The 27,068-nt window shown below is 40.4% G+C and overlaps 2 protein-coding genes across 3 annotated transcripts in view; one reads left to right on the forward strand and one right to left on the reverse strand.

Annotated features, from left to right (window-relative positions):
* RNH1 (ribonuclease/angiogenin inhibitor 1) overlaps window positions 1-27,068 on the forward strand; it is a 184,820-nt gene that overhangs the window by 86,275 nt on the left and 71,477 nt on the right. The window lies entirely within an intron of this gene.
* LOC309337557 (uncharacterized protein) overlaps window positions 1-27,068 on the reverse strand; it is an 89,436-nt gene that overhangs the window by 16,160 nt on the left and 46,208 nt on the right. For both annotated transcript variants that reach the window (XM_081854138.1, XM_081854137.1), the window contains exons 2-7: window positions 10,408-10,709; window positions 8,621-8,694; window positions 7,736-7,821; window positions 6,710-6,749; window positions 5,519-5,599; window positions 1,416-1,523 (exon numbers count right to left, since the gene is read on the reverse strand). In XM_081854138.1, coding sequence (XP_081710264.1) covers window positions 1,416-1,523; window positions 5,519-5,599; window positions 6,710-6,749; window positions 7,736-7,821; window positions 8,621-8,686 — 381 coding nt within the window. In that variant the 5' untranslated portion in view covers window positions 8,687-8,694; window positions 10,408-10,709. The remainder of the gene's footprint in view (window positions 1-1,415; window positions 1,524-5,518; window positions 5,600-6,709; window positions 6,750-7,735; window positions 7,822-8,620; window positions 8,695-10,407; window positions 10,710-27,068) is intronic.

Here is a 27,068-nt window from a genome sequence, read left to right on the forward strand (position 1 = left end):
GTGTCAGTGACAAATTATTGTTGATCAAGGGCTTGCTACTAAGGAAAAAATCCCTAAAATTGGGATTAAACAGGTAGTGAGATATTGGTAAAGCAAATCCTGTTATATACAAAACAAAACAAAATCCTAAGTTTGTTATTGGTATGAGCACTTAGTTGGTCTCTAAGGTGCTACTGGAAGGAATTTTTTTATTTTGTTTTGACTACAGCAGACCAACACAGCTACCTTGTAACCTGTTATATACACTTTTGTTTAAATGACATTTACTTACTTAATTTATTTTTTGTATATAAAAAAGGCTAAAAATCATAAATAACATATGGGAGAAATCTCCAGAAAAAAAACATGATAGATAACTAAGAGTAACATATAAAATGAAGGTTGGTGTTTAGTCTGATTATTCTGTCTCTCTTCACAAGTTCCATATTATGCAGCACACAGTTCCCAATATACTGGTCATTGATGCAGATGATGCTGTTTTTATTAAAAGGAAGCGCAGCCTAGAAATCAATGGATAGAATCCTTAGATAAACAAAACTCTGCTTGTGCAGTAGGGCTTTCCTGGTTCCTCTCCTACTACCCCTTGCCTGCCCTCAAGCTGTTCCATAGAGTCAATGAGCCTCTGGAATGGCACACAATGCAATTCAAGGGGCTGCAAGAAGACAGAGGAAAACTAAGATAATTTGGTAGGGCTGCCTTTGGTAGGGCACAAGGAAATTTCTGTTACTGCAAGAGATCTCTGGACCCAAAAATATGAATTGCATAGCTTTTTAGCAGTCAAATATACTTTGTTTCACAGAAGTACAAATATCTTTTACAATCTTAGGTTTTCACACTCATATTTTTCATTTATCACATACAGTCTGCGTGTTCTTCAAGACTGTGCTTTTGTACTGGGGATATGACAGATTTTCAGCATTAGGGTTTGCAAAGTCTTGTGTTTGGGGAAATGAAATTCTTCCTCCTGGGCGTGATTCACTGCTGTGTAGAATATGATTGCAGAAGTATCATGGTCATCAACTGGATAACTTTGGTCACATAACTAATTAGGACAATTTAGCATTTGATAAGCATTTTAAAAAACATTTTTTTCTCTCATTCATTCATTCATTCATTCATTGGAGGGTATGCATTCTCCTATTGTACAATTATGCACGGGAGAGCTCACTTACTCTCTATCTTTTTTAAAACAGAGAAGGGAAGCATTGAACATTGTGCACGCCATATTTCTGACAGTCAAATGCCTTCCTTCACTTTTGAATTAAAGTAAGTTTAAGTGCTAAAATATGAAGAAGAAAAAAGTGAGCTGAAAAACTTACTGAACTGAAAGGGGGGGGGAGGAGTTGAGCAGTTGGCAGGTTAGTGTCCCACCATACCATGAACTTCTGTGTTGTATGAAACCAAATATGACTTACCTCATACTTTCCTTCATTCTCCATCTTAATGTTTTCAATATCCAGCAGGAGTGACCAGACTTGGCCTCGCACCTGGAGGGGAATCCCTTTATAAACTCTGCGGAACATCTACACAGTTTTAAAAGAAAAGTAAAGTAAATTAGCACAAACTGCTGAGGGGTGTGGGTGTGTGTTTTAAATGTAACAAAACTTGTAGCAGGTTGGCAGTGCTTATACAGATTATCTAGTCATTCTGAAACAAAATGTCCCAGTCAGATATCCCTTGGGGGAAGCAGAGGGGAGGAAGTCCCACTGCACTAGCGGGACTCCCCATGCTGACTTCAACAACTTAGTTGAATCCGGCCCGTGTGTGTGTGTGTGTTTACATATATATAATGGCACTGATCCATTTAATTTTCGCTCAAGAAGCTCCAAGAATCTTGAAACAAGTGACTGTCAATTCAGCAAAAAATTTTTTTACTTATTCCTGCTCTCCATCTAGGGAATAATAAGAGGAATAAAGCATTCTAGAGAAGGCCAGACCTTTAAACAAACAACAAAAAAAAAACCCCAGCATTGGCTCTTTCATTATAGACCAGCAGTGGGAAAGACTCTGCAGTACAGTCATAGAAATAAATGGGTGCTGTTATGACTAGCACCAGTGCATTAAGTTTCACTTATATTCTTTGTTGAATCATGATTATTTTAATAAGGCACCTGAATACACAAATGTGTGTGTGTGTGTGTGTGTGTGCGCGCACACACACACACACACACACACACACACACACAATGTAGCAGCAACGTAACACAAATTCTGTATCAGGAACAGAAGCCTGCAGAGAGGGACTGAGAGAGATTTAAGGGCCTCAGATGTGAGACTGCCGGGCTGATAACAGATGGACTAATGGACAATGGCTTGGGGATTGAAACCGGGGAAGGGAGGGTGGGGTCTGGAAATCCAAAAGGTGTACTAAAATATTCTGATTTATTATATCTTTTTTTCTTTCTATGTTGTTACTAGCATTGATATGGGGAATTCATGGAAGGAGTACTGGGCCGATCTTAGAAAAAGTTTTTAAGTATAATGATTGATGTATAAATGCTAAAAGTTGATATATAAAGTGAATTTAATATAATAACAATCTAAGGTTAAGAATTTAAGAAGAAGAACTTGTTGAACAAATTTTTGGACAGGGAATACAAGAAGGGGAGGCGAGGGGAAGTTCTGGAAAGAAGGTGTTGAAAATATGGATTGTAAATGTTGAAATTTTCTTTTCTTTTTCTTTTTTCTTTTTTTCGGTTTATGTATTTTTTGAAATTCTAATAAATATTATTTTAAAAAATAATAATAGAGAAGGCCAGACCTTTAAACAAACAACAACCCCCGCCCCCCAGCATTGGCTCTTTCATTATAGACCAGCAGTGGGAAAGACTCTGCAGTACAGTCATAGAAATAAATGGGTGCTGTTATGACTAGCACCAGTGCATTAAGTTTCACTTATATTCTTTGTTGAATCATGATTGTTTTAATAAGGCACCTGAATACACAAATGTGTGTGTGTGTGTGTGTGTGTGTGTGTGCGCGCACACACACACACACACACACACACACACACACACACAATGTAGCAGCAACGTAACACAAATTCTGTATCAGGAACAGAAGCATTTTAAGACATGTATAGAATCATACAATTACCTCTTTTTACATAATTATTTTTACTTCTGAACAGGAAAAAGAGGAACTATGCAAGGCACTGAAGCCTTTACCAACTGCTCAGTAGAAATCCTATTCTCCCCATTCCACACCACCCAGCTTCTATGGTTTCACCAGAACTTGTTCAGATATTAACATGCTTATTTGTGTATCCATAAAAGCTATACATTTTTCAAACAGAGAGATTTTTATGGGACGCAGGTGGCGCTGTGGGTAAAACCTCAGTGCCTAGGACTTGCCGATCGTATGGTCGGCGGTTTGAATCCCCGCGGCGGGGTGAGCTCCCGTCTTTCGGTCCCAGCTCCTGCCCACCTAGCAGTTCGAAAGCACCCTTAAGTGCAAGTAGATAAATAGGTACTGCTTTATAGTGGGAAGGTAAACGGTGTTTCCGTGTGCTGTGCTGTGCTGGCTCGCCAGAGCAGCTTCGTCACGCTGGCCACGTGACCCGGAAGTGTCTGCGGACAGCGCTGGCCCCCGGCCTCTTAAGTGAGATGGGTGCACAACCCTAGAGTCGGACACGACTGGCCCGTACGGAGAGGGGTACCTTTATTCCATGCTCACTACAAAATTCCATGTTTGTACAGTGTGATATCTGAATACTACAGTATTCCTAACTGGACTGGAATGTACTGATTCAATGAGAAAAAGAAAATGAAAGGTATGGGGGGGGAGGAATATTCCATGAGCAGAGGAAAGATTAAGCCACAATAAATACCAGTAGATCATTAAATCAGGGTACAAAGGCAGTACAAAAAATTATATGATCCCCAGGATTCAAGGCCATCCCAGGCTAGTTAAATTCCTTTCCACATTGCTTCAGAGATCAGTGGTAACTGCATTTTCTTGTACAATTAAGAAATCTACAGAGAACGGAGCAAATTTTTGCTATGGTTCTAAAAGTTAGATTTTTAATTAGTGCAAACCCAATAGCATGTAGAGTAAATAGCTTTCAGCACTACTTCTCTGCCAATATTTCATTTCAGAGCATTGCTGGGCGCAAGTGCCCAACAAGATAAAATTATAATGAACAAACTGCCTCTAGTTTATCTATCTGAAGTTCTCATCCACTTAAAATCAAAGTTGTAAAATGCCTCAGTGCCCTGAGAATCACTAATCACAGAAGGGCAGCCATTTCACTTTGAAACAAACTGTTTTAGGAAACAATAATCCACCCTGAGAAAGCAATTCCCTCTTTCCCTTCGTGTTTTTCTCTGACTCTTAACGTTTTGAAATAAGGAAGGATTTCCAAAGGCAACTGAAAGGATTTGCTCTGGATATTTTATTATGTTCGTATATGTTTTTTTATTCCGTATTTTTATTGCTATTTTATTGTTGATAAATGCTTTGAGACCATTTGGTGAAAATGTAGAAAACAAATTGAAACAAACCAACCTCTGGGAGCTAAATAATTTTACATGGTATTCCAGAGCTGCTCACCTACTTCTTAGAAGAAGGTGCTTACAAGAAGGAAGCATTTTAACTTTCCTTCATTTGGATTAGGGGCCATACACTCTTAAAATTACAGTACAACCAACTCTGCAAATAACTGCTTGCCAAATGCCACTGATCATAATCCAGGTCTCTCTCCCCCATCCTTTTCTCCGAAACCTACAATTCAAGCAAAACTAGTGCAATGTACACGTTGTTGAACAACTCTGACTAGGAGCACTGATATTTGGGCTCCTTTTCCAGCATGATACGATGCTTTAAGGCTGGTGGACTTTTTTAAGCCTTAGGCACAGCTGACTAAATGATCCACTTTTACCATTGTTATTATATTTATATCCTGCTTTTTCCCTAGTCAAGGAGACTTACACAAATAAAATAGAACAAGCTAAAAACACAGAAAAGACCATTATTAAAATGCAACCAAACACTAATTACAATGGGACGGTTGTAGCACTAAGCATTTGAGATTTCATATGTAGGGTGAATGACACAAAATGAACACTCCACCATTCTGTAATTGCTCTGTTGGGTCTAGTATGCTTCTTTCTGTAGTGAGCTAGCCATTCCCAGAATGTGCAGAGTCCTAATTCCACAATGCCAGGTTTGCTAATAAATTCCAATTCAATTTGGGAGTCTCCTTTTGCCTATTCTTATTCTTTAGTCTGAGTATGACGCAGCATTATTCACCACAGAATGTTACTGAACAGTCAGACTCAGAAACTGTGATAAAGTACTGCTGTAATCAGAGGCCCAAACAATCTTCTTGAAAAATTTACACACATTTCTCATTCACATAGCTGAAAGTGGCCAGAGGACAGAAACAAAGCCTTCAATGTCCTACTCAGTTTTCAGCACCACAATTGTGAAAAGAAAGGACACAATACACTCTTCAGTCTTCCATTTTCTTAAAATAAAGGCTAGAATAATGCTACTAAAATGTGTTACAATTCCACACCTTTTCACTGTTTCTGTATTTTCCCCATTTTCTTAACATCTTCAGCCATTTGTCCACTCGTTCAATCTCCTGAAGTTTTTGCTGGAAAAGAATTTTGAAAGTGTAGTTTAGAGAGTTGATTTCCAATTTGTGTGAGCAAGAAAGAAGGAAGAGCTAGATATCCAAGCCATCAGAATATAGAGTCATATGGTACATGTAAGACATTAGCTTTAAATATTTTAGCTTTAAACAGACAAGAAGGAATTTCGCCAACTGCATTCATTCCTTATGATAGAAAGTAGAAGGTTCCAAATAAAATTTTAGCTCATATGCTACTTTAGGGGTAGAAAATCATTAGTTCTCCAGATATTACTGGACTACAACTCTCATCATCCTTGACTTTTGGCCATGTTGGCTGAAAAGGATGGGAGCTGGAGTCCAACAGGATCTAGAGAGCTTGAGGTTAGGCACTCCTGTGCTATTCCTTCAGTATTATTATCTTGAATCTCATCCAAACTGTACAATGTATGATATGGCTTAACACAATGCTGTACAGCTAGGTTTGCATAAACCTACTCTGAGCATGGCATATGCTCTTTCATTCAACTGTAACAGCACATATGACCCACAAGCAAGATACTGAATGATTTGATGGATGATGGACTTGACCCTAAAAATGACAGGAATAACACAGAGTGGGGAGCTTAGACTCCCTCAATCAATTAGGTTTGCAGATCTAATGACTACAGTGCCACACTTTCTCATCTCTAATTTATCCATAATGCCTAACCATCCTTCTAATAATTGCCAGCAAAATTTACAAGAATTCAGCAGCTGACCATTCTTCCTCAGGTCAAGCTAAGCTGCAGCAAGCAGCCTCCCAGTTTTGCATATGAAGCTTTGGTGCTGCATTTTAGAATATACAGAGGAAATATAATCAAACCTTCCTTGTGGTGAAGTTCCATTATCTTCATGGCTGACTAAGGCCTAAACACAGTCATCTGGAAGTCTAATTGAAATCAGCAGGACTTGCTTCCAAGCAAGCGTGTTTAAGTTGGGATGAAGAGCTATTATTATTTATCCGGAGAGCTAAGATTCTTATGTTAATAATTGCAGTGTCTTTCATCACTTGCTACTGAAAAACAAACACAGCAGCAGCAGCTGCCACCTCCCCCCAATTACTCCAGAGAAAGAAAAGCTCCCAGTTCCTACCTTCTCCTCCAGAGCACTGCGGGTTGGTAGCTCATGCTCACTGAAAGATGAAAAATTCTAAATGAACCAATGCATAATGCAAGAAGTGTACAAGCAAAGTGATCCTGTACAGAAAGGTCTGATGGTATGCTTCAAATGATGGGGGGGGGGGGGACGGACGGACGGACACACACATAGGATTGTATCCAAAGTAGCGCTAAGTGACTCATTCCACCAGTAGAAGGATTTCTGCTTGTGCAATGGAACATTTTACCACTCTTCTCTCCCTTTACTGCCCAAAAATCTGTTATAGGGGCTCCTCCAACACTCCACAGCAGATTTGAAGAGCCCACAGGGTGTGTATGAGTGAAGAAGGGAGGAAGTTCCACTGTGTAGGTGAAAATTCTTGCACTGATGGGATGCATTAGGTGGAGGCTACCCATAGCAGCTTACTGGTCTGCTACTTGGCTAAGGAGGTTCTGATTAACTTGACCATTTCTTTATTTCACATTTGATCAATGATGCCTGGCCCCAGAAAATGTGGAAACAGTGTCAGAAAGGAGATCTCCCTTGGGCTCCTGTTCACAGATGGATACAATACATAAAACAAAAAGGTATAAATTTGCATAAACCAGCATAATAGAGGTGGCAAAAAAGAGGGGTTAAAATGCTACCCACTCTGAACACTTGAATCCCTCTAAAGGGCAGCTGTAGAAAGCTGAAACACTGCTGCATTTCCATGCTTTTCAGAAACTGTTTACATCCTAAGTATATAATCTGCCCGTATAAAGGAAACAGAAATATTGATTTCCAAGGACCAAGCCCTCTCATAGCTTAGCTGTTCCTTATCATGGCAGGAGTTTTCATAAGCATCAGAAAGTAATTTCCTCTCTGCTTCTGACTTGCACAAGTGGACAAAAGTACTAGTAAAGGCACTTGGCTAAGGTACAGTGGTGGAGGACCCAACAATGACAGTGAAAGGCATGCAACTGCGGCCTTCAGCACTAGTTTCAGCAAAATGAAGAGGACAAGAAAAGGGGAACTTACTGCAAAAACCCAAATCTGTCAGTGACTTTGTAGAGAGTGAAGTCAGCATCTTCCCATGGATCAATCTGAGCTCCTTCCTGCCTTCCCTGTAAAGAAGGTTGCACAATAGTTTACACTATGGTGACTAACAGATGATATCATTTTGAGAAGAAATGGAGAAAATTTATGATGCCATCTGTTCTTACGTCATTTTTACTCATCCAAGACTAGCCATGGGTTGATTTTGTGTCTTTTATAAGCTGTAAGCGTAAAGCAGGTCAGCAAAGTGATGGGTGGGTATGAACTAATATTTGTACAATGGCAGCTGTCTTGCCTATGATATGCACTGGGCACAAATACGTTGTTTTTGGTTGCAAGTACCTCATTTCTACAATGACTGCAGTATCACTGTTCTTCTTTGCCTGTGGCTCAGCATGAAACTGGAGGGGACCATTTAAAAGATTATACATTATGGACAAGAAGGACCAAGGATGGGAAATGAAATTGTAGCACTTATAGCTTTCCTTATCATTGTGTTTTGAGACCCTGAACCCTTTACTGAAGTTTCTGCTTTCTGCAGAATGTTGGGGAAATACATGTCTGGCTGCAGAACCAGAGGGCACACAGCGAAAACAAGCTGCGTAGTATATAGTCAATACACAGGCCAATTAATCCCTCACTTGCTAGGACCCCATGGTCCCTTCATCCCTCCAAAATGTATGAAAAACCAAATAATAAGGATGATTTTAAGATGGATGGCATTGATCAAGGGAAAATTGAATATCTCATATTGCTATTTTCTGAATCTGGTTGACTTACTACAAGTTCCTGTGTTCTGCAGACAGTTAAGCGAAAAGAAATCTTTGGTTGGTAGCATATTAAGTGGGAGGAAAGCAAGGTTCTTACCTTCTCATACTTAGCAATGATTTCTGCCCTTTCCTCTGCTATTAAGGCATCTATATCTTTCTTCATGTCAAAGGCTGTAAGAAAAGGAAAAGGTGAACAATGACATTATAAGCAGCAGTCATAGCAGGGAGGGGGACAAATGTGCTAATAGAAAAAGGCTTGACTTACAACTAAAAGCCATAAACCCTATCCTAAAGCTAAATAACAGTAAATGATAAAATATATACTGAGTTCATATTGCACAACTCAAGCTCTTTGGAGGGGGGAATCACCACCAGCAAGAAAAAGACAGGCAACTAAAGGTAATTATTGCAAGAAGCAGCACCTTCAAAATCTTTCCAGGTTTTCAATCACATTTATCAATTTTTCTACAGATAGGAATATACATATAGTACTATTGATTTACAATGAAAGTTATATTCCATTATATCTAACAATATGCCAACTCAAGTCCACTTACAACAGTATAAAATAAACATAGCAAAAATATAAGATAAACAAAGCAACTACAAAAGCAATAAAACAACAGGAAAGGGTTGATTTGAAACTGTGACTCATACTTATGATGACAAGGGGAATGCAACTGCAGTCCTAGACACTCTCCTAATCAAAAATGTTGATAATGCTTTTTAAATAGAGACAGAAAGCTACCAGTCCAGAATTGTTCAAGACAAAAACCAGAGTTAATTTACCCTGTCGTTCACTTATACCAGTCTAACTGCATCAGATGACAGCACAACCACTGTGTTAGAATACAGGCCACACCAAATTCCCATAAAGCAGAGGTCGGGCTTGAAGGGCAATTAAAAATAAACAAGAACGGAGTGTGCTGAACACCTCTCTCAACTAAAATTTAGTCCTAAGCCATTTCTTTTGGCTATTTTTTTCATTTTGCATGGGTTACTTCTAGTCTTGGGATACCTAGGGCAAGAAAAATGTCCCTGAAGGGGTGGGTGGTACTGAAGATATATTTTAGCACCTATTCTGCATTTATGAAATCCCCTGTGCACCTTACAGGAATTTAATTGCAACCAGATACTAAAATACAAGACTGCCATCGGTTCATGAGGGAGGGTAGTGGATGCACCTCCATCTTCTGTTGGAATATCTGGCACCACTGGGGTGGGAGTGTCTTCTGATAAGACTACTCGGGCCTCTCCCAAACAGCAAGCTTATCCTCTTATCCTATTTCTCCTCTCTTTCTGATTAGTCATGCCAAGAGGTCTCCGTAGGGCTCATGACAGGTACACTCCCGTACGCACAATAAATTTGGTTATGTGGTTGGAAAAAACAGATAGTTAACATCAGGAGTAAGTTCTTCCACCTAACCCGATCCATGGAATAGGTTAAGCAGAACATTATGAAATGGTGGCCAACTCTGTATGGTACAAATGCTGCCAGGATTGTGAAGGATGACAGCTGATCACAGAACATGGAGGTGTTTCAGAACTGGTTTCAAGCCTCCTGGGGTAGACCTTCCCAGCAGAAAAAGGCATGCAAATTGAGTGAAAAACTGTAGAGCAGCAAAAACTTGGGTCTCTTTCATGATGAGATTCCACCTGCACTGAAAAAGTCCAGGAATAGCAGAAGTCTCAGCCTTTTGAGTCTCCCTTTCTTTCTTTAGAGCATACTAAGTAGGTCAGTACACAAGCTGGAAGCCCTAAATAATGGTAACCCTTTATTTAGCCTCAGTATTTATTCTGCTCTGTCAAAAGCACTAAATCCACATAAGCATTCACAGGAAATGAAACAAGTGAATGCTGCAGATGAAACACGGAAGGCCTTACCTGAGATGGTCCTTACGTCTCACGCTGCACGTCTTGAGGCTGGGGTGGCCTCTCCCTCCTTGATGCTACCTGACAGAAAACATTCCAAGTGCTCAATGTGCCTCTTTGCATCCACCTCTTCCGTCCGCAGCTGGCACTTTCAGGCAGTCCTTAGCATGGTCCCTCTCAGCCTTGCCCACCAAACTCCATAGTCAGTGAAAACTTTTCTGCTTTTTTCTACACAACTGATGATCAGTGGTCAGGTTGAAAGAAATACTGCTTTTCCTTTTTACGCAGATGATCTCCTTCTTCCAATGGATTGACTGGGGAGGAAATTTGAAAACAAATATAACTTTTTAAGCCTCAAAAACTATGACCCCCCCCCCAAATTGAAATGCCTTCACCACAAACTGAGTTCTCATATTACTTAGAGTAAGGGAGCAGATATGTAAAATCCCAGAGCAAAAATCATGGCCACTGTGCTAGCTAAAACCATTGTCTAGTTTAGCATTATGTGTGAACCTGCACTCATGACTTATCTCACTCTAGAATAACCACGAGGTTTCTCCTTCATTTATTCCTAATGACTTGTTTGGGGTAGACAAATCTCAAGCCTGGGTCTGCCAGTGGGAAGCCACCAATTAAGGGATTTCAGGAAGGGGCTGAATTTGTATAAGATAATATGTGCAGAAGTGTTCACAGAGACAAACTATTCCTTACGCAAAACACACTATATGCTTTAGATAGTACATAACTTTGGGTACCTCTGATTTAGCCCAATCTAACAACATTGTGTATTTTGTGATACCAGTTATACTTTTTGCTGAGCTAGCAACAAAATTTATTCTGAACAGTAAATAGTTGTTCATGCTGTACTGCATTTTTTTTTAGTGGTGGAATTTTGCTGTCACTTTTACAAGGCACTCATGATTAAGTTTTTAAAATGAATGAAAGAGAGAGAGGGTGAGAGAGTATGAAGCACAGGAGTTAGTATTTCTATAGTAGCATGATGTCATTTGTCGACAATTTGCTTATGTAAGGGAGCTCAGTTTAAAGGCAACATCTGATTTTAATCAGCCTTTCATTTTCTGACATGGCTGATTGGCTCTCAAATTCAGTTGTGTTCAGCACCAGTATCTTCAGGTCATTGAGGCTTCAAATAAATGCTATGCATCAGATACCCATAAAACTCATCAAAAAACCCTGCCCGCCTCCCAGCAAGGCTTTGCTCATGTCAGCAGAAATGAGATGTTAGTATTCTTTAATGGGACAGATTGAGTTGAATTTCTAGATTTCTGGAAAAAACTAAGAAAGAACATAAAGAAGTAGCACACAGCACAGCACCCTAGCATAGAATGGTAATCACAACACCAGTTGTTAAACTTATTCTTTTTAACCAGTTCGATTAGAGAAGAGGGAGCAATGAGATAGAGCTATATGACAACAATCGAAATGACATGCAATGGCCATAGATCAGTGTCTCTATAAGCAGATCTGTTGCAAGCTGGGATAGAGGGAAATTCAGTTCTGTTCACATTTCATGAGGACTTTTTGAAAGAAAAGAAAATTACAAACGAATGCAGAAATTTGGAGATCTGAAGATCGGAAAAATGTGAAACTGAGAGATTCCTCAAAGCAAGGGATGGAGGCACAATTTGGAATACAAAAAGTGGGAGACCAGGCAAGATGTGCTAAACTCACCCACGCTCCTCTCAAGAGTGGGCTCCAGTACTGAAAGCAAGTCCAAGTGGAGAAAAGCAGTTGCAAGGGGAGTATTCAGCATTCAGCCGCCCATCCCCGCACAACACTAGCATTTTAAATTGTATCACCACACCCACTAACAGGATGGAGCTACGTTAGGCCCTCATACTATTTTGCTATAATTTACATGATCATTCTATTTTTATAGGAGTTGGGAATCACTCAGAGCAGTGGCATAGCTAGCCGCCCAGGTGCCCAGGGCAGTGCACATGCCCTGCGCCCAGATGAGCTGCCCATGGGGTTGGGGCAAGCCTCCTATTGGGTGGGGCAAGCCAGGCCAGGGTGTGCTGCGCAAAGCCTTGCCGCTGCCTCCCCCTCAGCTGTAGGGCAGCTGAGGGAGAGATGGCAGACAGGTGCAAGCACCTCACTGTGAGCCTGCAGGCGCCAGAGCCACTGTGTCACTCCCACACGCCACATGCCACAGTGTGGCAGCCACTGCTCCCCCTAGCTACGCCTCTGACTCAGAGCACACTCCTATTTGTTTTTTCTCCATGAGACTGGTGCCATTTTGTCACAAAGTGACATTTCAGCTTGAAATTAACAATTTTTTCAACTTTTAGAATGAAGAGCACATGAAATAACTATGTTCCACCCATGACCCCATCCACTCAAAGCATGCTCTTAGAAGGATGATTCACTACCTGTGCAGTAATCCAGGCATTCACTTGGTCTTAGCAACCTGACCCAGCATCCCTGACTCATCACTTGTAAAACAGCACAATGCAATGGTCAAACCTATTTGTGTTGTCAAGCAACGAAGTAGTTATAGTGCTTACTGTGGAAATGATATTTCCTGTGATCTCTATGCTAACTAAGAGTGGTGCTCAAGCTATGTCTTCAGGGTTAACCTGGCACCTTCTTAGCCTGATAGAAAATGTAACAGAATGATGGCAGCTACTTTGATTTCACATTGGCATGAAACCTGTTCTGCTTAGGTATACCCTATGGCTTGGCATAAGGCCAGTTCAACTAAATTACTGGTAACCTCTGAGTCTGTGACCTCCCCTTCCCACCAACCCAGATAAAAGTTTAAAATATACTTTTGGATGAGCCGAATCAGCAAAAGGAGTTGACAGAAAAGAAGTGGGAGGATATTTTTGTAATGAGCAGTAAAGACTTGATAGGACAGGTTGTACTCCCAACTCCTACTTTCTATAGACTTGATGGACAGCTTAGTGTTGCTTCTGCATGTTAGAAGTATATTTTGCTTTAGTTTAAAATGAAGAAACAAGATGTTAATAAGTAGGTGTGATACTAGCGGAGACAAACTACTTTAAATAGAAACTAAACTCTTCAGTGTCAACATTTTCTTCCAAGACTTCTACAGCAATTCTTCATCTGCTATTTTTAGATCTTGCAGAGGATAATTAAGACAAACATTTGTTTTGCTTCAGCCTAGAACTCAACTGCCAGATGATGGAAGCTAAAGAACCAAGAGTTTCTTTTTTGGTCTTGGTTTAAAACAAAAAACAAAACAAAAACCCTTTTACTTGACACATACAGTATTAAATTGTACAGAACACACCAGAAAAAGTAGACAAACTGAAGAAAAATCTTTGACGCATGCAAATATTTCTTAAGCCCCTCTCTCACAGATTTTACAAACAAATTAATCATTCTTATGTTCCATACAGGATCAAATACGTGCCGCTGTGCCTTTGGAAGTGTTTTGTACACACACAAATATGTCCTGTTCCAAAACTGCCAACCACTTTCTCCTGCATTTTATTTTCATGTTTGCTATTAAACCTGATTAAAATAGTTCCTTTAAACACCCCTGAAATCAAGAAGAAAAGCATCTGTGGCCAATTCAGTCTTGATTTGTGGTTTGTTAAACTGTGGCTTGGTGCCATGTGCAAGCCAGGCCAGTGCTGTAATATCTTGTTGTCCCTTAATCTCTCATAGAACGTGGTTAAAGATGGTTGCTAACTATCTCTGCACTCTGTTTTAAACATTAAGCAGCCACAGCATGTAACCTAGTATTTCATGGCCAGAAGGGGGAAATCTTGTTGGTTCTGACTGATAATTTCTTAGCCCAAACCAAACAATAACCCTCTTCTTAAAAGTCCCATAACCTGTATGTTGCATTTAAGCTGGAAATTACTTCTAATTCTGGAAAAATTCATCAGGCACACTTTAATATTACAAACACTGTATCTTAAATCCCTGCAATGACTTTTGTATAATGCTGCAGATCTCTGCAATCCACTGTGTCCATGGGGTTTTATGCCTTAAATTCACTTTACATAATGTCCCAGAGGTGTGTCAATTAACATTAACAGTTGCATTTTTTCCTGATGTTTATAAGTAACAACTCACATTCTGGAAATATGTTCTAAGATGTTTTTTGTTTTGTTTTCTAAATGAAAGCAAGGGATGCTTCCTCCCCTCCCCCCTTTTCTGTGGGACACTGAACACTGGAAGAGATGCTTTCTACACTTACTGGATATCAATTATTCAATAATGGTATTTAAATAAAACTGAGGGATAATGAGGTTCTGAGACTGTCTGAAGCCAAACCCTCGAGAATAGAAGCTCAAGAGAGTCCTTGAGCTGTTCTTCACAGCAGGAAGCACTGAGAAAATTAGCTGTCACCGTGCCCTGACTGAACACACATACTGCATGAGGTTTGCTGGCCTGCTAACTTCCACTGATGCTCTTTCTGCTTGGCCTATATTTGTGCATGTATGAGGCACATGGTTTTTCTTTTTCATCTAACCTAAAGGCTGGGGACCAGTTATAATAGGAATTGGGAACCTGTGACCCTCCAGATGATGTTGGATGAAAACTCCCATTACTTGAACCATTGGCAATACAGGCTGGGGCTGACTGTGATGTGGTTCAACAATGTGGTCTAATAGCCACCTTTTATTCTTCCTGCTATTCTGTGAAGTTGGTTAAAAATATATATGTCTTTTTCAAAGTAACTACAGTGAGCTACACAGCCAAACAGGACTTTGTCCCTTTCCTTACTGAAACCCACCTCTATCAACTTGATCATACATAAATAAAATTGGCCAGAATATAATCTGGTTGCAGCTTTGAACTGAGTCTTGCGGACAAACATCCTTTAGCATCTCTGCTGTTAGAGGGAGTGTGTGTGTGTGTGTGTGTATGTGTGTGTGTGTGAGAGAGAGAGAGAGAGAGAGAGAGAAACAGTCAGATATTTCATCCATCTCTGCAAAGACAAATACCACATTTTCAACTTGCTAAAATGCAATATTGCCTCTCATTGGCATATTTTGCTTGACAAAACATGGCTTAGTAGTCCTGGATATTGTCTGCAACATCAGTGATACATAGCATGATTTTCCCTCTGCCCTAACCCGTGTCAACTCATCAGGTTTTTTTTTTTATTATAATAATAATAAATTTATTTGGTAGCTGTGCTTTCCCTGCTATGCACACCCAGTCTAGACTGATTGTCAAGGCACAATTCACCACCCCTTAAAAATCTGGATAAACAGCCGTTAAAACCCCTCCTTCCATTAGCTGTCTGGGGTCTGTATTTCCTGCTACTGATTCACAGACATACCACATTATGGATAAAAGGTGGCTGGGACTCAATTTATTTGTTAGAAAGAACCACACAATTGACACACGGCATAGGTATAATATGCATGATAGCCCTAAATATGTAACACAACCGTAAAAAATAGAGTGATTTTTATTTGATTATTTCTTACCCTGAGATTTTTGTAACTCATATTCATAAGACCTGGATAAAAATGAGAGTTCTGGTATCAGAAAGAAATTCAGCCACACAAAGCAAGGCACACTTATTCATACAAACAGCACCAGTCATAGAATGCCATGAAAAGTTCTTTGGTAAGGGTGGAAGAAGACAAGAAATATTTTACAGATCACAAACACATTCTCTCGTAGCTTTTGCATCAGATGAATCACTGTATATTACATATATAATGAATAAAAAGAGAGAGTGATTAGAACAAGTGTGTGAGAAAGAAGACCAAACTTATAAAACATATTAGTGATGAGTATGAAAAAAGTAACAGCTACTGTATACTAATTAATTTGGAATGAAAATATTTAACCTTTTATATATTCACAATCTAACACACTCCAAATAATTTGCATATAATAAGTATTCCATGTTTATAAAATTGCAGGATATTCAGATATTGCTATCTAAACAAGGCTTCCTCAACCTCGGCCCTCCAGATATTTTGAGACTACAGTTCCCATCACCCCTGACCACTAGTCCTGCTAACTAGGGATCATGGGAGTTGTAGGCCTAAAACATCTGGAGGGCCGAGGTTGAGGAAGCCTGATCTAAATGATAAATGGTATGGCCATCTTTTATTTACAATAAATGTCTATGCTTTATTAATAAATTATATATCATATATAATTTATTAACCACACCTACATGTACTCAGCACATGAATCTCTTATCCCTTTACACATTTTGAAGAGCAGAACGTAAGGGGCACTTTTCATTAACTAGCAGCACAGCACCATTAAACCCTGATCACTCCAAGGGGGAGGGGAAATAAGTCATGGATCTGAGAGGGGATTTTTCCCCCCTGCCACTTTCCCTAGAAAAACCTGCTGTTTACTGCTGAATTGGAACAAACATCAATCAGGTTTTCTGTGGATTGACGTTTGCTCTGATTCAGCAGTAAACAGCGGGTTTTCTCAGGGAAAGAGGAGGGACACACGTAAAAATCCTCTCCAACCTGTGACTTGAAATCACGGGATTTCAAATCCAACTAAAGTATGGATGGGGCCCTAAATTGAAGCGTTAAGCTGTGGAAAATTAACAGCAGGAGGAAATGAAGGGAGGCAGGGAAAGAACTGAGGGTTTCTGTTGCTGTAGAAAGTCTGTCATCTGGATGCCAGTTCTCCTACTACAGTATATGAACTGCAGTTTCACCCAGTGAGAAACTATGGAGACAACAGGCCTGGAAACAAGTTACTCAGAGACCATGTTTACCCACATAGATCTGGTGCCCAAACCTTGTAATCACACAGTGGCCAGAACTTGTAGAGCTTTTCTCTGTTTTCTCTGGTGTGGGTGGGTGGATGATCATCCCTTCCACGCCTCCTTAGGGAACTCCTGCAAACACCCATAACAATAGTACTTGCCTTTAAAACAAACGTAATTAATAAAGGTGCTCTCAGAAATAGCATGGAAAAAAACCCATATCTGTGTACCTTAGAACCTGGTAAAAATAAGGCTGTAAGAAAATATGGGGTGCTTGTTGTTTGAAGAACATGATCACTTTGTGCTCACCACTACTCAATTGCATTTATGGTTTAATATGGCAAATACTTAAAACATTTGGATAAATCAGAGCTTAAATGGAAGGGGTCCAGAAGAGGCTGCCCCCACCCACCCACACTGCTTTATTTACAAAGTTACGGGGAACACAAATTATCCAACACAGTGGGAGTTGTTGAGGGATTATGAGGCTTGTGGATTTACTTAACATCTTCTACCCTTTGCCCCATAATGCAAGCACTGAGACCAAGCTAAATATATCATAAAAGGAAAACGCCAACTATGAAATGCAGGGACACCATGCATCTTATGCCACGGTGATGATGCCTTTAGGCAATTCTACTTGGTCACACACATAGAGTTTTAGGCAGATATCTCCCCTTCTACAAATGTACTGCTCAAATAAAATTAGCTTGCCTCAAATTGGGAACAATTGTTTGCTTTGTAGAATATCTGTATGGACACCCTGTTCCAACTGCACACAGTATGTTATTCAACAATTAATCATCAAGGTGCTTTTTCTAGCTGAAGACAGATGTCTGAAGTTAGCTGTCTGTTAGGGGGCTGGGGAGAAACCAGGGAAGGGAAGAGCGCTCTTCTCCTTGCCTTACTCTTCAAGCATTTTGGAACAGACTTGCCAGAGAGGCATTTCCAAGGGCACAGTCAATCACCTGGGCTACGTTTGTAGCTCTCTGACATGAAATAAGATTTCCTATTTGGTTTATTCACATTGTTGCCAGCTTCCAGGAACTAAAGGTGTCAAAATAGCATACTGCCTGTCACCTAAAGAGCTCCTTCAATTGCCATGGACTGGAGACAGATGCAGGGGAATTCTGCTATTTTCAGGAGGCTTTATATTATCAACAGCTACCTAACAAGTAAAGTTACTGATGATAATAGATGAGGTTTTGCTTGGCAGCCTAAAAGGAAGCACTGGATTTAATAAAAAAAAAAAAGAGGCCCAAGAGTTGGGGACAAACTCTGTCCTTTGTGTTAGAACAAAGAGTCTAAGCTTTGAATTAGGATTGTACAGGTTTTTCTTTTAAGTTCTCCAGGCTCATTAGAAAGCATCAAGGCAGGAAAACACCCATGGAGAATGAAAAAGAAACCCCCTTTTGTTCTTTTAGTACTAATAAGAATCAGCTTGGAGGAGACTTCTAAACAGAGCTACAGTTCTCAAATCTCACAGTACTTTAAAAATAAGAAAAGGTGATGTCAAAGGCAAAGCAATTCCAAAGTTTTTCTGGTACAGACAAGGCTTTTAGCCTAGTTGTGTACAGTGATGCTGAGTGATCAAAATGCAAACATAAAATGTGCCACAAATGACATTCTCAAATGTTTTTAAACCCTAGACAGATGTATGTCCCAGAGAAGTTTAAATGTGTTGTGAACACATTTTGCTCTTTTTTTAAAAAAAAAGTATGTGCATCTGCAGGATACCAGTGAATACAATGCTGTGAAATGCAGCAGGCACTCTCTGGCTGCTCCTTTGCTTTCCTCTGCTCCTCCCCACTCCTCCTGTTGGGAGAGCTAGGGAAGAAGTTGCAACTGTGGGGTGCTTTCTATCCCAGGAGGTACTTTAGTGGTGGTGGCGGCACAGCAGTAGTGGGCAGTCTAGGGAGCTGCTTCCTCCCATTCTTCCCCCTCTTCTTTCCCCTCCTGTTGCACCTGCAAAAGGAAGTGCCCTGAAGTTACAACCTCCTCCCATCCTAGGGAAACAACTGCAGGCTGCTTTGTTCTCCAACATGGGGAATGGTGAGCAATGAGCCCACATTTGTAGCATCAGATCAGTGATGATGTGTTACAGACTCATATACTTATTTGTTTCACTTTAAGTTATATATCCTGCCTTTCCTCCAAGGAGCTCAAGCAGCACACATGGTTCGCCATCTTTGCCTCACAAAAAAACCTGTGAGGTGGTTTAGGCTACGGCACTGTGCCTGTCCCCAAGGTCACCCAGTGAGCTTCATGCCTGAGAAGGGATTTGAACTCTGGACAACCAGTTCTAGTGTGACATTCTCACCTAAACACTATACCACATGGCTTCTCACACATTCATGGCAATCTGAGCCTCTTTTAAATAAGTGCCAGTCTTGGCCTCTCAGTCTTGCAAAAAGTGCAGGACTTGTGTTATTACATCCAGAATCAAAAGCAGCTTTTTAAAAAAGCAACTGTACATATAAGCTGCTGGGGGGGGGGCAGGGTACATTCAAACTGGTTATTATGTGTTCTGCAATCACAGTGTGTGATTAGTGATATCTCTCCATTATACAGCTCTCAACTCAAAACCAAAATTAGAATTTTGAGTCAGGAACCTGCTGTTTAATAGGACAGAACATACTGTCCTATTTCCCCCTAACTCTGCCAATGCAGTGAGGAGAGAGGAGAACCAAGGGTCTCGTTCCTTATTAGGCTTACTAAGTCACAATCCAGAGATCAGTGGACAACCTTTAAATTCCCTACTGCAGTCAGCAATGAGGCAGCTGTAGTTTTTATCACCTGTTCCTCCCCAAACCCAAGCAACCATGTGGGGGCACAGCTTGCACTACAGCACACTTGTAGGCAGGCACTTAAAAGCAAACGGAACTTTATACACAAGTTACTAAGTTTAAATTTCTGGTTTGAAACACAACTATTTATTTCCTTTTAAGAAACCACAAACAGAAGGTCAGGAGGACTTGCATAAAAAATAAACAAATGCAACATTTAGAGTTAGTATACACACCACAAAGTTTGCAAAACTGCTTGGGCTCCTGCAAGGGACTTGGCTATGCCAGTAGAATTTTTGACTCTTCCCACATTGCTAACCTGATCTCCATGCCACACTGCAAACTTTTTCCAAGTCCCTTCAGTTGGGCCTTGCAAGTGGTCCCCGTAGGGCTTCCAGGAAGACTGTAAGCAGCTTTACCCATACTCAAGAGCAGGCTGGTCAAACTAAGGAGCAAGACCATTCTATAAAATCAGGTGGGATGTTATTTGTGACTCAGACCACCTGATCTTGTTCGGCTCAGAAGTAGCAGTACAGTGGTACCTCAGGTTAAGTACTTAATTCGTTCTGGAGGTCTGTACTTAACCTGAAACTGTTCTTAACCTGAAGCACCACTTTAGCTAATAGGGCCTCCTGCTGCCGCCATGCAGCTGGAGCACGATTTCTGTTCTCATCCTGAAGCAAAGTTCTTAACCTGAAGCACTATTTCTGGGTTAGCGGAGTCTGTAACCTGAAGCGTATGTAACCTGAACCGTATGTAACCTGAGGTACCACTGTATATCTTTGAGCCAGCTATAACCATGCTGCAGAGCAGCAGGATCTGTGCCTGCAAGTTCCTCTGCTACAAAAGGCAACCCATTATTAGAAAAAACAACAACCATTCAATAACAAATATGCATCAAGTCAGCTTTCTTAGGAAAGTGGATCCACTGTTCAAGAGTGAGCTTTAATGGAAACTTAACAGTACATAATATTAAGCACACAAGCAGTTAATATGGAGGCAGAATAGCTGAATTATTAAGCATGGTTTTCTTTTCTGTTTGATGTACAACTATTTCCTGTAAAATAACCACAGACTGATAAGAACAGGGCTCATAGTTTGACAGCAAATAACATAAGAATAAAAACCAGAAGGTAATAGGAAAGGGTGGAGAGCAAGTCTACATCAAATGAATGGAGTCTGAGATAATTTATTTTTGTTCATTTACTATATCCACTTTAAGCGCTATTTAATTTTTTATAAGATGTTAGCACCCACATCCACTACTCACAATCTATTACTAGTACAACTACTACTATTTTTTATATATTTATTACATGTATATCTTACCCTTCCTCACAAAGGAGATCAGGGAAGCAAACAAGTAATAAAACAATAAAACATTGTTAGAACAATTTCAATACAGATGCAGACAGGGAAATATCTCAACTTAAAAGGCTTGTTGATAAGCCTATTTATATTCATAAAATTAAACAGGAAGAATGAGAGTGCCCCAGTACACAAAAGTGTACTGAACAGAATGCCCAACATATTTATCTCAAAAGCAACCAGCGGAATTTTGATTGGGGTTGCCGGGCAAGGAGCAGAAATCAACTCTGACCACCCCCTCCACTGACCTGTTACAAACTGCTCTCCAACACATATATTATAGGTGCAAAGGGGGGGGGGGCATATAGGTATCTGAATCAGATTTTGTATTAAAGGGCATATCCATCTTCTTTCATCCACACCTGCCCACCTACAGCAACTTGCAAACCTATGCCACTTGCAGACTGCTACTATGTCACAGGTGAGATTCAGTCTCATACAAGAAAATTCATATTGTGCTACTGAAGTGGATTTGGCACTCTTGCACAAACACCTGCTATTTTTAAAACCTGGACTTTTTGCGGTAAGAAAAGCAATTGGAAAATGCACTGGGAAGTGTTACATAACAATTGCTTGATGTGGTGTTGTACAAATCTGCTCCACTTCCAAGCAGGGCGGGGTTGCAGTCTGACCGCATGGCTGCCTGCTGGTGTTGGGACGTGAAGAACATCCCGCGTCTTCGGGGGGACCCGGCCACATCATTGCCTGGCTGCCAATCCGGCTGGCCAGGGTGTGTGGCCGGCTGCATTTAATCACCGGCGCGAGCCAGGGAGCTTCCTCTGGCTCACATCCTCGGATCTCCCTCCCTCCCCTTTTCCAGGTTTTTCAGTTTTGGCCTTGCTATGGACTGCGGTTGGTTGCCATTGAGGGGCCTGGTAGGAATTTTTTCCATCTGGCAAATTGGCACTGGCCATTTGGTTTTCACCTACCACATAGCAATCATCACAACTTTGTAAGGTTTGGCAGTTAGGCATTGGTATGATGACTCTGTTGGGGGAGGGGAAGTGTGGCCATCACCTGCCCCTCCATGTTGAAGGGTATTCCGATAAAGGAGTCTGGGGGTGTGGATCTTGTCCGAAGTCCACGGAGGGGCTAGGGCCATGCCACAACCCCATTGGGAACCATGGGGGAGTTCGAGTCGATGCACATCGGGGGGCTCCCCCTATTGGTGGTTTACCCTTACAGGACTCCCTGCACGGCGGGCAGGAGTCAGATAGAGTTTGCTCATTTTCCAGTGCCTAAGCCAATGCCACTCACATTCTGTAACCAATAAAGTTGTGGCCTAAATTTTGCCCAATAACTATTAACCTAATATACTGTGTACATGTGTCATTATTCTTCATGGGGGGGGGGGAGAGGCCTTGGGGTCTTGACACACAACTTCCTCACATACAAATCAGAACAAATGCTCAAAATGTGGTCATTGTATGACACACACATACACACATCAGAATAAATGCTCAGCAGATCATGCGGAAGTGACTCAGCTGGGATAGCTCAGTTGTAATCTCAGGGTAATGGGTTCGATTCCCACGTTGGGCATAAGATTCCTGCAGGGGGTTGTATTACATGACCCTCATGGTCCCTTCCAACTTATCTCTGTGAGGGCTAGCTAGTTATCTCTCTGTGGCACAACCCTCCTTTGCATCCAACACAAGGTAAAAGCAGAAGCATATTTTATGTTCACCATTTGAAGAGGGAGACACAAGAAAGCAGATAACGTGTTATATAGGAAAGTCAAGGGGCCAAGCTTACATGTTTCTATATGGATGACAACTAATATAACAAAAAGATTCATGGCGCCTTAAAAAATATCAAATTTATCACAGCATGAGTTTTTGTGGAATACAGTTCATTTCATCAGATACATGAAGTGATACATTTGGAACAGTAAACCCCCAAGAGGACAAATTTCTACTAGTTAACATGTAAAGGTCTTTGGTCCTTAATTGCGTTCTTCTCACTCTTCCAAAATATAAAGTTTTGCACACTTTTATCAACAGAAGTTGATTACATCACCAACATTGCTACTGCTACTGCTACGTCTGTCTCATTCAGTCAAACCAATGACTGAATGCTTAATTATACAGTGTAGATCTGCAACTTTCAATGCACAATGAAGCAATACAGCCCAAGCGGAGGCTGTAGTAACCTGTGGCATACATGATCTTGTCTAGCTGCTTTCTCAAATTTAATTAAGATGATTTTAACTGTATTCTATTTTTGCAGTGACTGCTGCGTAGTTTTCATTATTGTTGTAAACTGCTTTGAGTGCCAAAAGCTCATAATTTTAAATAAACAAAAAATTAAATACAATTATCCATTGAAGAACATGGTAAGATTTCCCACCAGATAAGAAACTGTGAGGCATTCCTCTTTCCATTTGAAACGTGCACAACAGTTTTGCTATAAGTCATAAGCCCTAGTTTGCCCTTTCCCTTCCCTGTTCCCTTTTTTATGCTTACCCCACATCCGGTGACAGTATCAAATTACACACATTGATTCATGCAAATGCTAAGGAAAATAAAACGATCATTAGACCAGCATGTTCTGTATCATAAGCCAAGCTATCCTGGGCTGCTCCCAGATGGGTGGCTCCTAGCATGATTAAATCACTGTTCTTCCACTGAACTATCAGCAGATTTGCAGTGGATTTTCCACACTAATAGACATATTGCACTTTTCATTTATGTTCATCCCACTATGATCAGTGGGCATGAAATAGCTACTGGGGATCAGAAAGGCCTCTAAGCAGTCATGGGGGGAGGGGGGCATCCAAATGATCCCTAAAAAAAGTAAATTAGTCTCCTCATTTAAGCATGATTACCCATTACTACCCAGGAAATTTCAAGAAACATGTTTAAAGTTTGTTTTGGACTGAAACTGTAGATTTTATAGGTGGAAGAGCATATTTCTAAAATAGTGGCAAACCAGAAAGATTGTTTTCTCACTACTTTTTAAACTGGCATTATATTATAACATTATATAACTACTGTAGAGCACTCTTATTTAAGAAGTATTTTACTAACAATTTAATACGTCAAAAAGAGATTTATCCAGGTAAGTGCTTGGGGTGTTATTTGAGCGAAAGATTAAACAATGTTATTAAATGATGCCTACCACTAAGGTTATAGTGTATGCATGCCAAGTTGTGGTATCTCAAAACGCCCCCTCTTAAAGATGGAAGAGTAGCAATAAGGACATGTGTGGTGATTGAGAAGACTGGAAGAGCAGTTGATAGATGTCAAACTTTCTGTGATAATAAAAAAGATAGAAGCACTGGGAAAACATGGGGTGATTAGAAGTGGATGATGACACCATGTGGAGTCTCTGCAAACTGTGAGTGATAAAAGCAAGGCAATTCCATACCGGATGAAATAATGTTTTCTATATTCCAATTACAAATTACTTAATATTAGAGGAATTTGAGACAGTGGTAGACAGAAGAAGAAGAGGAGGAGGAGGAGGAAGAAGAAGAAGAGTTTGGATTTGATATCCCGCTTTATCACTACCCGAAGGAGTCTCAAAGCGGCTAACATTCTCCTTTCCCTTCCTCCCCCACAACAAACACTCTGTGAGGTGAGTGGGGCTGAGAGACTTCAGAGAAGTGTGACTGGCCCAAGGTCACCCAGCAGTTGCATGTGGAGGAGCGGAGACGCGAACCCAGCTCACCAGATTACGAGTCTACCGCTCTTAACCACTACACCGCACTGGCTCTCAACCAAAAACGAAATTTCATTGTGAAATATTCATTTTTTAAAAAAGATTGTATTATCATGCGTTTTCTCCTGCTCCAGAATTCTGTGGTTAAACTTCACTTGCAGCAAAATCTTCATGCCTAAGCACTACCTCCAAAACTAAACCTAATTGAGACATACAAATAGAAACAGAATGCATGTGTATGTGACAAGTTTCAGATTCTTACAGCATATCATAAACATATTTTAAGTGTGTTGATTAACACTAACTGTTGTAATATTGCGAGCTGTGAGAGAAAGGATGAAAAAAGCCAGACAAGGATTCAGATTCATGTTAACTACTATTCAAAGACAGTTAAAGGGGATAGTGTTCTTTGAGCATCATATTCAAATGGAAATGGTTACATTTTCCAAGAAGGAAGGTATTTTTAGTATTTCACACAGTAGAGATTAAATTAATCTATTGTCTTGTGTTGTAAACTGTAGCCAAGAGGTGTGGTTTTTCATTCCAAGGTGGGGTTAGATGGAGAAAAACAGTCATTTTAAAGCTGGATTTTATAAAAGTCATTTCACTAGTCTATGGCCACTTCTTCCTATTTCCCCCTCTTTCTCCCTTTCCACCCACATTAACCAGCATAGATTCTTATAGTAATGTTAATGGGACAACCACCAGAGCTCAGAAACTGTTTCAGCAGCCAAGTGAATCATGCTGAAGTAATGTGGGTGGGAAAAATCCCATGCCCAATTTCTAAGGACACAGCCTTTTATGGTATTTTTAGAGGAGAAGCTGTTCAAGTATCTTGCAGCACTTTGCGGTTCAGTGTACCAGTGAAAGCAGAACAGACTTTTCAGGATGCACAGTGTTACTAAACAGCTTGTATGAGACACACGAACACAACACATTTCAAGTTCTTCTGTAAAGAAGCATAATGAACTGTAAATACTACAATATGTTTAATATAAAGAAAATTGCTCTAATGTTACTGTAAAATTAGCCCTGGCATCCCTGTGCTCAACGCAGTGCACTAGAGTAAATGCCATGGAAATCAATGGGACATACACACTAATGCAAAACACATTTGGAAGCAAGTACAAGCTGAGTGCGTTTTGAAATCTAATGAAAAAAGACAGTGGGATCACATACAAGCTCTAATAGAGCAAACACCAATGAAATTTAGACTTCAAACAAATCATTTCATTACACCCTTTCAAGTAACTATTTTGAGTGTAATACCCCATCTCCCACTGCTTTTCTTCCATGCTACTACTGACTGCATCTGGATTTTCCCTCCATCTCCTAGGAAGCAACCTTCTGTTAGAAACAGCTTGGATTCTCCCTTGAAACATGCATTTGAAAAACAGACTAAAGGCAACACAGTGATAGTGGGCAGGAAGAGCACAAGGCATTCACATATACACACTCAGGTGCTTTTCTGTTTCTTATTGGCTCCTCCCAAAGTTGCTTTATAAGATGAAAAAGGTCTCTCTCTCTCACTCTCTCTCTCTCTGTGTGTGTGTCTGTCTGTCTTGAGAAACAATCAAACTTTAAATCTGCTTTCTCACGGATTTAAAGTGAACAAAAACAAAACAAAATTATTAGTGAAAAATATGGAACAGTGGGGAAAACAGGAGTTACAAGATAAGACGGGTTTATCAATAGTAAAAAAAAATAAATACAGTGGTGCCTCGCAAGACGAAATTAATCCGTTCCGCGAGTCTCTTCGTCTAGCGGTTTGTTCGTCTTGCGAAGCAAGCCCATTGATGGCTTAGCGGATTAGCGCTATTAGCGGCTTAGCGGCTTTTAGCGGCTTAGCGGCTTAGCGGATCAGCTGATAAGCGGCTTACCGGCTTAGAAAAAGGGGGGGAAGGAAAAAAACCCCACAGGAACTCGCAATACATTTTCGTCTTGCGACGCAAGCCCATAGGGAAATTCGTTTTGCGAAGCGCCTCCAAAATGGAAAACCCTTTCGTCTAGCGGGTTTTCCGTCTTGCGAGGCATTCGTCTTGGGGGGCACTACTGTATCTAGGAATTTGGGTCACTACAAAAAATATAAATTTGTTTAATGATGATTATGTGAAAGTATGGAGGGAGATAAAAAAATGTTTTAGAAATTTGGGGTA

Source organism: Podarcis erhardii (assembly GCF_964252035.2).
Source record: "Podarcis erhardii genome assembly, chromosome: 1".
Taxonomy (NCBI): Eukaryota; Metazoa; Chordata; class Lepidosauria; order Squamata; family Lacertidae; genus Podarcis; species Podarcis erhardii.